The sequence below is a fragment of the Cibotium barometz genome, chromosome 33 (assembly GCF_041138505.1).
Source record: "Cibotium barometz isolate CiBa-2024 chromosome 33, ASM4113850v1, whole genome shotgun sequence".
NCBI classification, from domain to species: domain Eukaryota; kingdom Viridiplantae; phylum Streptophyta; class Polypodiopsida; order Cyatheales; family Cibotiaceae; genus Cibotium; species Cibotium barometz.
The window spans coordinates 40015879-40028251 of NC_141078.1; the positions used below are offsets into that span (position 1 = coordinate 40015879).

The following is a 12373-nucleotide window of genomic DNA, read 5'->3' on the forward strand; positions in this document are numbered from 1 at the left end:
CAAAGTTACTCTTGGCTTTATCCAACGCTCGTTATCAACTTGCTTGATCTATATAATCTTGGTGAGTCATGGCCCTTCACCAAGAACTAGTAAGAAACCTTGAATGTTATTGAAGTTTTGAAAATCCCACAAAAGACAACAAAAAAACTTACAAAATAAAAGCACTCTCTTCAACATCTCGAGGTGTGGCAAAGGATAATTAGGAATAATTATCAGCCCTTAGAAGTTAAATATGTGCGCCATTATATATAAGTTTATGATCCAAATGCACTCTACAAAATTGAACAAAGCCCTAGAGAATCTTTCATCATTCTCATCCACAGCAACACTTCACACGTGCTGCATCGACTATATTGCCTAAAAACTCCACCGTAAGGCTTACCGATATCGAGGGTCACAAAATTTATATACCCCGAGGACGATGGTCCTCATAAATTAACTAATGGGGAGAAACCGTTAGGGATAATAAAATTAGGGCATAAACACAGGCAGACAAAAAAAAACCATCTAAGGCTAAGCGAGCATGTGGAAGGCGGGGACCACTAGGTGGGGGCAATGGACAAAAGTGGCATGTGTGTGTAGATGATGTGGCAAGATGCATGGCAATGGGGTTTCAAAAAACACACGTGCAAGTCCAGACTGCATGTTGAGAGACGCCATGGCCCCCAGAGACATACATGGCCCTTGCCACGCACTCCCCTTGGCAGCCGGGGCACTCATTGTGGCATTGTGGGGGCCTGGATCCTGGCTGCCTCTCTTCTGCTGTTGCTGATGATGATGATGATGACGACGACGATGATGATGATGATGATGATTGACCCAGCCTTGCAGATACCATCATTCTGTGACGAAATGCCCAATCCTGCATAAACCAATCATGCTCAGCCTTAATTAATCGCATTAGGATTATGCGTCGCACCCATTAATTTGACAATAATCTAACATCACAAACTGGCCTTGCATTGTTTATTGCCCAACGCTGTCATATGGTATTACATTTGGGTTAATAATTAGAATGTGATGTAGACATAATAGATTCTGTTCGAATCGCAGCAGGATTTAAGGTTTATTCCAGTGAGGATGGTTAAGTGGGGGGGTTACCTCGAGGTGGACATTACTCAGATGACGATGATCTCTTCGCCAAAGCTCTGATTTACGGCGACGAAGAAGGAAAAAAAAAAGGAAAAAAGAAAAAAAATCAGAAGGAAAAATGTTTTTAAAAAATAAGAGCGAAGATGGGAAGCAGAGGATCTCTCTCTCTCCCTCTCCCTCTCTCAAGTGGCCGAAAGGGGGGAGTCCTCCACCGAGTGCAGGCTTGCATGGCACTGTTGGTCCATACCTCTTTAGGAGAAAAAGGGGGGGGGGGGGGGGGGGGGGGGGGGCGGAATTGAATTTTTATTTTATTTTTTCAACTTTTATTATTATTATTTTTGCACATACCGTCTTCTTGCAGCAAGACCAGCCAAGCTCGAGCACGCCAAGACAAGACAAGCAAGAGCAAGAGGAGGAGCAGCAGCAGCAATCGGACTGGGGCCCTCGAAACAGAACGGAGAAAAGCCAGGGCAGCTGCAGGCGCAGCCATAAAAACAAAGACAGAGATAAAGTCTTCGAGAGATATCTACCTTATCACTATAATCTGCTGTGCTTCTTCTTCTTCTACAGTGTACACTACAGTGAAGGAGGAGGAGAAGGCACGGTTAAAAAGACACAGAGACCCCTTTCTCTGTGTCTGTGTCTCTGTGTGTGGGGAGTGCTTTTGAGCACAGCAGCCCATCTTATGTCAGTGCCTAGGAAGGAAGGTCTAACTGAGCCGCTCCCAACTAGCTGTTAGAGAATCGAGACCCCTCGCTCTGGTTGCCTTGAGTCCTGACTCTAGTCCTCCTCCTCCTCATGCAAGTCCAATGATACTTCCTAAAGGACAAGGCCTAAGGTCTGGCAACATTTTTTTTCCCCAAATTATGCGTGTCAAACCAGGCCTCAACATCATCCATCATGATTTCCCTGATCCATGGGTGCCCATCAGTAAGCCATAAATTATCCAATTGAGGAATTCTCGTCCATCTTGCTTTCCCCATGCCACCACCACCTTCAAACACTGACATTTTTAAACCCCTCACACCCCTATTTCTCTTCTTCCAAAGAGTTTCATGAACATTCCACGTGGCAAGAATTTGGAAGTTCGCGACACAATTCGGAGGTTCGAGGAGGGGTAGGCTCCTATTACTCTCAGAATTTCAAAAATATCAAGCCAGGAATTATATACGTGTATAGCACGGGTTAGCCCCACTAGTATAAGTAATATATGTCCAATGTCCATCTAAAGCTCTCCACAATTGAAGGGGCATGTTCACCCTTGAAACATATATGGTAGCATGGCCAATTCTCACTACCTTGCCATCACAGCTCCATCATGGGGTGGGGAAAATAGCCAAGATCCTTTCTCCTCCTCCCGAATGCGGGTTTTGATTCTGGCCCACCCCTCCCCCTAACTCCACAAAGGGATGAAAGAGTGTGTGTGTTTCTCATTCGCATTAAGGAAAAAAAGCTCCATCACCTTCCCCCTTTGAAGTCCATTGGAACCTTAGGTTTCTCATTTTCCAATCGCTTAAATAAGTTGCTCCAAAATTAACCAAATTGGTGGTCATTTATAGGTGCATCTATTTTTTTGATATCCCCTATTAGGATGCTTGAATTTGAGCATCTTCTTCACAAGGTTAGCCTACACTAACATGAGATTGGAAAGAACATGAAGTTGCAAAGAAGATATTAGTGTTTTCACATTTGAAAAAAGTGACGGACTTGGTGATTGTCATCTCACTAGTAGACTTTTCATAGGTGGTCTTAAATTGTTGCCATAGTGTAGTTTCCTTCTGCCTTGATGGATTAAGTGAACTCCTCACATTATATACAACAGACCCACCTTTTCCTGACCTTGATTTGCAATGGTTCATTTGACTACTTAAGCCACTTAGATGACTTGGGTGCAAAAGGACAAGCTTAAAAAATTGCAATGGTACATTTTAAATTTATGGACGATCATAAAACCTAATCACAAAATGTGTAAGACAATGGGTAAACTATAAGCAATATAATAGTACTGATAAAGTCTATAAAGCCTCCTTAAAAAGGGATTCAAGCTAGGTGGCATTCACCTGGTTTGAAGCCAATTCACATGGCTTCCATTTGGCATGAAGGATCCCTCACATCTATCAACCCCTTGTGCCCCCTAAAAGAAAACCTCTCTCTCTCTCTCTCTCTCTCTCTCTCTCTCTCTCTCTCTCTCTCTCTCTCTCTCTCTCTCTCTCTCTCTCTCTCTCTCTCTTACCACATACACAGACACACACACAAAATTGGTGCACTATCAAGTTCTTCCCTAAATCCTTGACAATTGTGGATGCTACAAAACATTGCTTTGGCAAGTACATGTCTTTCATTTATAGAGAAAGTTATGGAGGCAACATTATTATCGAAAGTATCTGGGATCATGTTTTTGATATCATGCTTCTCCCATCTTTTAGCAAAATAATTGAAGCATGGGTGAATTAGATATCTTATTCCTTGAACCCTTGGTCATATGAGGTTTTTTGGGGACTCTTTTTAAATGGAAATGTTAACTGTTGTCATACCTTTAATTATCAACACATGCCTTTTTCTTTCTTTAAAAGGATTATGGGGTAAAGTATGAATGCTATTTGAATAAAAGATGATTTATGTCAATTATTATGGATAGAATGATTACTTGATAAATATATTCCTCTCAATTTACACAAGAACCCATTGCATACAGGTCACCCTCACACCCCCCCCCTCAAACCCATCTTCCATTGTAGTTATGATTCAATAGCTAGAGTGCTTTATTGGTGCTTTAGGTAGTCCCTTCCTTGCAATTATAATGGGCTTAGCTTGTGGACTCAAGGTTTTGCTGACTATCATTCTCTACTCTTTAAAGCTCTTTTTAAGCAATGACAAGGTTGTTTATGTGGCAAAGGAGAGAATATTTAAAGCCAAGTCTCACTTTTAGTGGGTATGCATCTAAGTGAACATTGCATCTCATACATATGATCATCTTAGTTATTCATGTATGCATATGTGTGCACATGTGTATGCCTTAAATCTAAGGTGTGCATACATGCACACTCACTTACCCATGCATATATGTGCACTTTGTGCACAATGTGGTGTAATTTAACAATTGATAAATTTTATGTAACAACATGGTTAAACAAATTATATACATGATTTATGCATTATTGTGTTGGATGCACTTAGATGTTGTTTTGAGCATCCTATTAACCTATCAATAGCAAATTGTTGGTTCTCAAAGTAAGTTAAAGTGTAAAGGACCATGAAAAAAAGTTGCATGTGGTGGGCCTTCCACAATAAGAGTGCCTACAAAGATAAATGGAGGAGCCTTGTGCATACTTTATCTAGGGCAGAATGCACACACAAAAACTAAGTGGTTTTTTTATCTAGTTCTTTTTATTGTAAAAATTTGAATACTTTTTAATTGTACAAAGTTGACATCAAAGTTGTCCAACACTGACATTGAAGCTATCTAATGCCTACTCCATGTCATTCGACAACTCAAGGACTTTACCTTTTGTCCACTACTTTAAACATGATTCAAAATTGCTTAGCTTAAATGCACTAGATGGCTACTTTGTGTATTGAATTTACATGAAGTAGAATATGCTCATAAACAAGAAGCAAATATAGTTTTGAAGTGTGCTCATCTTGAATTCCTCAAAACTTATGCACATTACTTTATATATTTAAAAATATTGTCTAGTAACTTCAAGCAAAACATACCAAGATTGTACATGTAAATAGGACTTCTAATGCAATTCCCATACTAGTATAGTGATTAGTCCAATAAGGAAAAAGGGTGGTTTTCTCCAATAAGGTCCATGCTTTACGTTATAAATTCCATATAGTATTTAAAAAATTGGAAGGGGTATGAGTAACTCCAAGAAAAACATGCCCAAGATTGTAAAGATAAATAATTGGACTTCTAATGCAATTCTCATACTAGTGTAATGATTACTCCAATAAGGAAAAAGGGTGGTTTTCTCCACAAGTTCTATGCTTGAAAGGGATACATATGTGATAAAAAGAAGTGATAGTGATAATACACGTCCCAATGGAATATTTATATGGTATTTGCATAAGATTTGAATATTTATCTTGTATCATGAGGATGTAAAGATAATGAGGATAATAAAACATATAATATTTCTCTTTTAAAAAACTAGTGAAACATGAAAAAAAGTGTTGGAGTTACAATGCCAACAATCTCTTCGTAGGCTAAGGAATGGCCATAGGGAAGCTAGTTTTTTGGCAAAGGGTGACCGGTCGAGAAAATAGCCGACTCAAGACATTCCCTTCTATCACAGACGTACAACTCATGAAAGCAAAATGAAGAGGTGAAACTTTAGAGCATTAGATTTTGCATTGCATGTCGTTGGTAGGAAAATCGTGCATGTGTTGAGTGTAAAAATCCTTCTTCAAGCTCTATTATGTTGTTGTCATGGTCCATGGCCTCACAAGATTATCTACCAATATGCTTAGGAAGTTCATAGAACTTTTGCTTGAGCATGACATAATGTTTCTTGAAAAGATGCAATGACAAAACAATCACCTTCTCACACTTTAAAACTATCCTTAGTTCTTTGGTTTTTTTCACTACAATCATTGGAAATATATAAAGAGCTAAAAGTTTGTCATCCCAAATGAAGAATATACTTTTGTCCATACAAGGTGTCAATGTATACATGACAAGAAATGTTTATTCCTTAATATCTAATATCCTCTTAGAGTGATTTGATAGGTTAAGTCATTTCCATTCATCCTTTTTTTCTTAAAAGCATGCTCCTTGGCTCACGCATTTGGAAAATTATTTCTATCAAACCCTACATCAATCCTTTTCGCCATGGGTTGAAAAAGATTTTGAACATTAAATTTTTTTTATACTTAAAATTTAGATATCATACTAGCTTTTCTATCAAACCTTACATCAAATCTTTTCACCATGGTATGAAAAAGATTTTCTTATTTTGAAAAGGCATTTTGATGTACTCAAATTCAATTATGGCACTCGGTTTTTTTTCCCCCATGGCATGGACTAAAAAAGATAATGTAATTGTGAGCGGGCAATTTCTTTTTACTTAAGTGCGATTATTGTAAGATACTTTGAAAAATTTGAGGAGTTTTTTTTTAATAAAGGAGGCTTGAAATATATATATTCTGCTTTTGTTCCATCAATTTTGAGGATGGAGTTTTTCCCTTATTTTCTATTTTCCCCCCCTTTTTTAAAAGAAGGATTTTGGAATATATATTTTCAATCCTAAAAAGAAACTCCATCCTCAAAATTGATGGAGTGTTTCCATCAATTTTGAGGATGGAAAAACTCCATCCTCAAAATTGATGCAGTTTTTCCCTTATTTTCTAATTTTCCCCCTTTTTTGAAGAAGGCTTGAAATATATATATATAACTTTTTTCCCCCAAATTTTTTCCCATCAATTTTGAGGATGGAGTTTTTTTTTTGAATTTTGGGAAATTTGGAATTTTTAAGAGTGTGCACACTGTTCAAGTGACCGTAGGAGCAAAGGGCATTCGCACGCGCGGGGACAGGGGGGTTGCCGTCAAAGCCGTAAGGAGGCGCTGGTGTGAATAGTAGTGTACCGACTGCGCCGGTCAGGTATAAATGCGGCGTTGGAAATCAAACCATCCTAGATCCCAAGGTTTTCTTCGACCCAAATCCATATGGAACCTTAGCCAAGCCACGCTCACTCATGTCCCTTGCCCTCATCATTCCCTGCCCTTCATATTGGGCCTCCCCCCCTCCCTTCACACCCAATGCCCGCCCAAAGTTCCGTTTTTTTCTTACTCCCCCTTCATCGCACGCATCGCACCACTCACACACCCCACCATGGATGTCAGAGTTTGAACCTGCATACTCACACACACCTCGCATGTCAGTGTTTGAACCCGGGCCCATTCGTTTGATTAGAGTAGAATGGCCCCGCTCACCCATAGTTCCCCTTTTAACACAAAGCACCAACTTAAATCTCCGATGGAACACACTGTTTCAGATTCTGTGAGCTATTTCTGATCACGTTCCTACTGTAAAAAGACACGAAGGTCCTAGACAGAGCTCCGCAAAGAGGCGTAAAATGTGTTCATACAAACAATGCTTGATTCAAAAGACATGATGGCTTCTCAAAAAGGGTTATTTCTCAAAACTTTTAAAAAAGGAGAGAGCACCACTTTCACCAACTTGCATGCCACTCCAAAAATTGTTTTTTGGTTACTTATGGCACTCTATTTTCGTTTGCTTTCTTCACTATTCACATACACACACTATTTGACGTGCATATCTACGCAAAGGAAAGCGAGGCAAATTCAGTATCCTCATCGACCAAATTGAGCTTTTTTGTGGATATTTGAGATTGAAAGTGCGAGTTTGAGTTTTGCCATATTTCACATATTCTTGAGATTGAAAGTGTGTGATTTTTGCCAGATTTTCATACTCTTATAACCACTCACCAAAAAGTTGATTTTCACGTGGAGGGGTGGGGAGCCACTACATTATCTTGTCTTTTTGGAGGGGCTCACCTCTTTAACTGACCTTTACCCTTTGTTGGCAAGGGCTTGGTTGTGTGTTTCTTTATCACCACACCTATGATCATCATAAAGGTTCTTTCCCTATCCATGTGCTCTTGTCTTATCTTAGACCCCCTCCCTCTCTCTCTCTCTCTCTCTCTCTCTCTCTCTCTCTCTCTCAATATGCCTACATAAATATATGCATGCATGCATACACACATAAAAAATACATACATACATACATACATACATGTGTGTGTGTGTGTGTGCGTGCGTGTGCATGTGCATGTATGTATGTATGTATGTATGTATGTAAGCCTTGCAACTATATATATATATATATATATATATATATATATATATGGGAAATTTCACACTCATTATTTCTTTCTATTACCAAGTCTTTGGAACCAATTTTGTGTGTGTGTGTGTGTGTGTGTGTGTGTGTGATGCTAGAGGTGAAAGTAGCTTCAGCCATTGGGATGTGGAGAGCTTTCGGCATCATTGCAGAGGCAAAGGAGGATCCTCTAAGAGCTGAAGTTTCCACCTTCATTCGCAAAGCTAGGATAGACGGAAAAGGCGAAGATAATAGTTGAGGCCCAAAATTCTTTCATATGGTATCTTTGTAAAGAAGTACAAATGATCGTGTCATGTCGTAGGTGTTTGCCATGTAATGTTGTGGCCTTGTAAGTTTGCTAGGGAATATAAAGTGGAAGTTTAAGATCATAATACAATGACTTTGTAAACGAGTTGCAATGTTAGTTATAACTTGATATGCATTGATAGTTGTAAATGAGTTGTAATGTGTATAGTGCTCTTGTATCCATCCACTCCTCTCCTCTACTATCACCATGAGTCATAATGTTCGAGACCATAGAGAGCTGATAGACACTTAGAAGTGTAGAGAGAGAAACCGCTCGCCTAAACACCAAAAAGCGCTCGCTCAAAAATGCTCGCCAAAAAACTATACCCCATCTTTTACAGCCTTGCACCTTCTCTTGTTGAGGGGCAGAGTTCTAGACATGATGGCATCAACGATGCATGTTGCATCTCTCTCCCCTGCACTTTCTTCAACGGCCACATATTGACAAGGACCTTGGAAGCATAGCCCCCTTGGAATGTGGCATAGACTGCCACCTTGTTAATGAGAATTATTTTGAAGCATAGCCCCCTTGGAATGTGGCACAAGACTTTGGATAGTGATTTGAGGGCAAGGAGCTGAAATCCTACCATTGCTGGGCTAAATCCATTGTGCACAACCATAATGTCTTTAGCTAGAATAAATCCCATGTATCGGACCAATGTTTGAATTGTTCCCAAAGGGGTTCCTTGAGCTACCCTTGCGATGTGCCCAAGCATCTATCTCTATGACATGCTACACATAAAATATATTTTAATAATCATTTATGCCATTACTAAAAATTAGAAAGTAGGGATTGATAACTTATCGAGTGTATTTCATCAGATGCTATCACATCTAGGTACTCAACTTGATGGAGGACTTATGCTCCTCAAGTTCTTGAGGGGGTGAGTGGGCCAATTTAACCACTAACAAGACCACTGACAAGCTAGCTTGCACTTCTTTAAACTCCTCCTCAGGCACATGTACATGCTCTCATCAACCTCTTCTATATCACCTTAGATAAAGTACACACTCTCATACCTTCAACTGATACAAGTTTCTTCATTATGTGTTGAGAGCCTCTGTGATGTCTGAAGGAGAATATAGTCCAATGGCAAGGTGGGACAAGCACTCATCTTGCTTCACTTTGAACATTCTCTCCGGGTCTTACACACAGGTCTTGCAAACAAAGAGAAACTCCTCTCCATCCACCACTACGGAGCTAAGTGTACTAAGTGCTACCTTGGGCATATGTGGTCTTGCCCCTTTATCCTTGGCCTCATCCTCGGGTTCCTCATCAGTGGGGCAGTGATAATCATCTCCTAAGCCAAATAGTAACTAGTCATTCAAATTGAACTTATTTCACTCATTCAAGCTTTACCCAAATAGTAACTAGTCATTCAAATCGTGGTCTAAATAGTAAGTAGTCATTCAAATTGAACTTATTTCACTCGTTCAAGTTTTACCCAAATAGTAACTAGTCATTCAAATCGTTATCCAAATAAAAACTAGTCATATAATGGTGACTAGTCATCGTTGAACTTATCCAAATTGCACTTATCTAAATTTATCCAAATATTTCACTCATTCAAGCTTTACCAAAATAGTAACTAGTCATCAAGTGTGACTTATATTTTTATCTCATATTAAAATTATCCAAACTTATCCAAATTGAACTTATTTCCCTCATTTAAGCTTTATCCAAATCGTCATCAAATGTGACTTGTATTTCTATCTCATATTAAAAATTCCAATCACAATGAAAATAAAAAGTACAATGACAAGTCCAATTACACTCTCGATTGCAATTCTACACCATCATCACTCCAGGAATCATGAACCACAAAAGACTTCTCCTTACGTCTCTCCCGATGTACACAATCACACAGAGAGCAAAAAGTATTAGGAGGGAATGGATGCCAACAAATTTTCTTGGCATCTATGCCCTCCTAATATTTTTCGCTATGTGATTGTGTAGATTGAGAGACATAAGGAGAAGTCTTTAGTGGTTCATGATTCCATGAATAAAGGAAAATTGATACATTTCATTGTTCTAACTTGAAGCTTTCTTCTTGTATGCCCTTAAATCCCATGATCAGTAGGTGTTCTTAAATATCTGCTAAGCTCCATTGCATATTAGCATTGATAAGGTCAATGGAGCTATTAGGTAGTTTGATCGATAGTTCTATGGGTGAACCAACACCTTAACATACCTGCAATGGTATCCACTCTCCCTTTTCCTTTATCCATCGCTAATAGTAGAACTAGATGTATAAATTTAAGTGCGTCTTCAAGGATCTAAGTGATACTTGAAATCACAACTCTGCAAGTATATACATTCTTGCTATGCACCCCTTCCACTATATCCCAACCACTTTCAAATAAGCTATTCATTTGTTCAAATTGTAATTTCTTATAAAAATGAGCATTATTGGAGTGGTTTGTGATAATAGCTTACAAAACATGTGCATAAAGCGATGAGTGGGAGCATACCAACAACTAAGGCCTACTAATTGAGAGGACTTCGTAAACTTTAATGAGGATTGGATATCACTAATCATCTTGTGTTTGAAAGCATCTACACTCCATTTATCTAGGATTAGTCACTCTATACTATCAAATAAAGGCAATGGAAGCTTTTCAAGCCTTCCATAGTCCTTAAAACTATAGGGAACTATGTAAGAGTGTGAAAAAAATATATTCTATTACCAAGAAATGTTCTAGGATACTTGCTAAGAAAACAAAGCCCGTCAATGATACAACTAGAGTAGTTAGAGAGTGATTAGAGAGTTTAGAGAGATATGGAAGCTTGTAAGAGGGCTAGAAACTTGCACTAAGATTAAGGAGAGAGGTTAGAAGCTTGCAAAAAGATTAGACAGAGGTTCGAAGGTTGCAATAACAAGATTAGATTAGAGAGAGGTTAGAAGGTTACATCAAGATTAGATTAGAGAGAGGGTAAAAGGGTGGAGCAATATTAGAGAGGTTAGAAGGGTGGAGGAAAATTATAAAGGGATTAGAGAGCTGTTGAAAGAATAAAGGAAAGATTTGCAAGTGTAATTAGTTAGAGAGGTTAGAAGGGTGGAGCAAGATTAGAGAGGTAAAAAGGGTGGATCAAAATTATAGAGGGATTAGAGAGCTCTAGAAAGAATAAAGGAAATATTTGCAAGTGTAATTAGTTAGAGAGCATAGAAAGGGGCCAGATAGCTTGGAAAATCCTTTTTTTACTATAGAATAATTTTCTCCAAGAGTTTATGTAAGATCTCACTCAAATAAAAGCTTGTAAATTACACAAATAAAATTATCACCACCATAGCAATCTCCCCCCGACGTGTGTGTGTGTGTGTGTGGCTCCTTCCCCCACACACGTGGTATTTTAATCATATTTATATTTTTAGCCCATAGACCCATAAATAGCACCTATTCTACTTTTAGGTTTTTACTTTATAATAAACAATTTTGTCCAAAGTTTTAAGGTTTCCACATGATAAAACAACGTACAAATGGACCAATGTTCATAAATTCACTTGTGCTCACACACACACATTAAACCATCTTGTGCACACATGCACGTAAACTCTAACCACATGATAGGCTATAAAATAATCAATATTATAATTAACACATGATCTTTGTCTTCACACCACCGCTCAGTCCACCATCCGTGTGACACCTCAATTGGTACCCTTGCAGATCTCACCATCTATACTCATAGACATAATCCACATTAGTTAAACAATTAATTCAAGTCATAAGAAGTCACGTCAATTAATCCCAATGCTATCTTTGTCTTCACACCATCACTTAGTCCACCACCATCCGTGCGACACCTCAATTGGTACCCTTACAGATCACACCATCTATACTCATAGTTTTTCCACATTAGTTAAACAATTAATTGAAGTCATATGAAGTCACGTCAATTAATCCCAACACTATCTTGAGAAGACGAAACCATAGTATCAAAACACACATAGTCCCACTGGCACAACACACACAAGCGTCCCCGATATAAAATAAGAAATGTAATTACCAATAACACAAGAGTGATTTCCATAACATCCCTCTTACTTGGGTTGCAACTATCCTCAGTTGCATAAATATGAGAGGATGGATTTATGATTAGTGTGGAAAACTCGATCAACACATAA

At 38.6% G+C, this 12373-nt stretch overlaps 1 protein-coding gene across 1 annotated transcript; it reads right to left on the minus strand.

Annotated features, from left to right (window-relative positions):
- Positions 1-328: 328 nt before the first annotated feature.
- LOC147619560 (uncharacterized) lies at positions 329-1870 on the minus strand. Its single transcript, XM_086773570.1, has 3 exons — positions 1441-1870; positions 1102-1148; positions 329-862 (listed from the first exon to the last, which is right to left on the minus strand). Exons 1-3 carry the CDS (start codon positions 1580-1582, stop codon positions 614-616), a joined length of 438 nt encoding a protein of 145 aa, XP_086629696.1. The 5' UTR covers positions 1583-1870; the 3' UTR covers positions 329-613.
- Positions 1871-12373: the final 10503 nt, after the last annotated feature.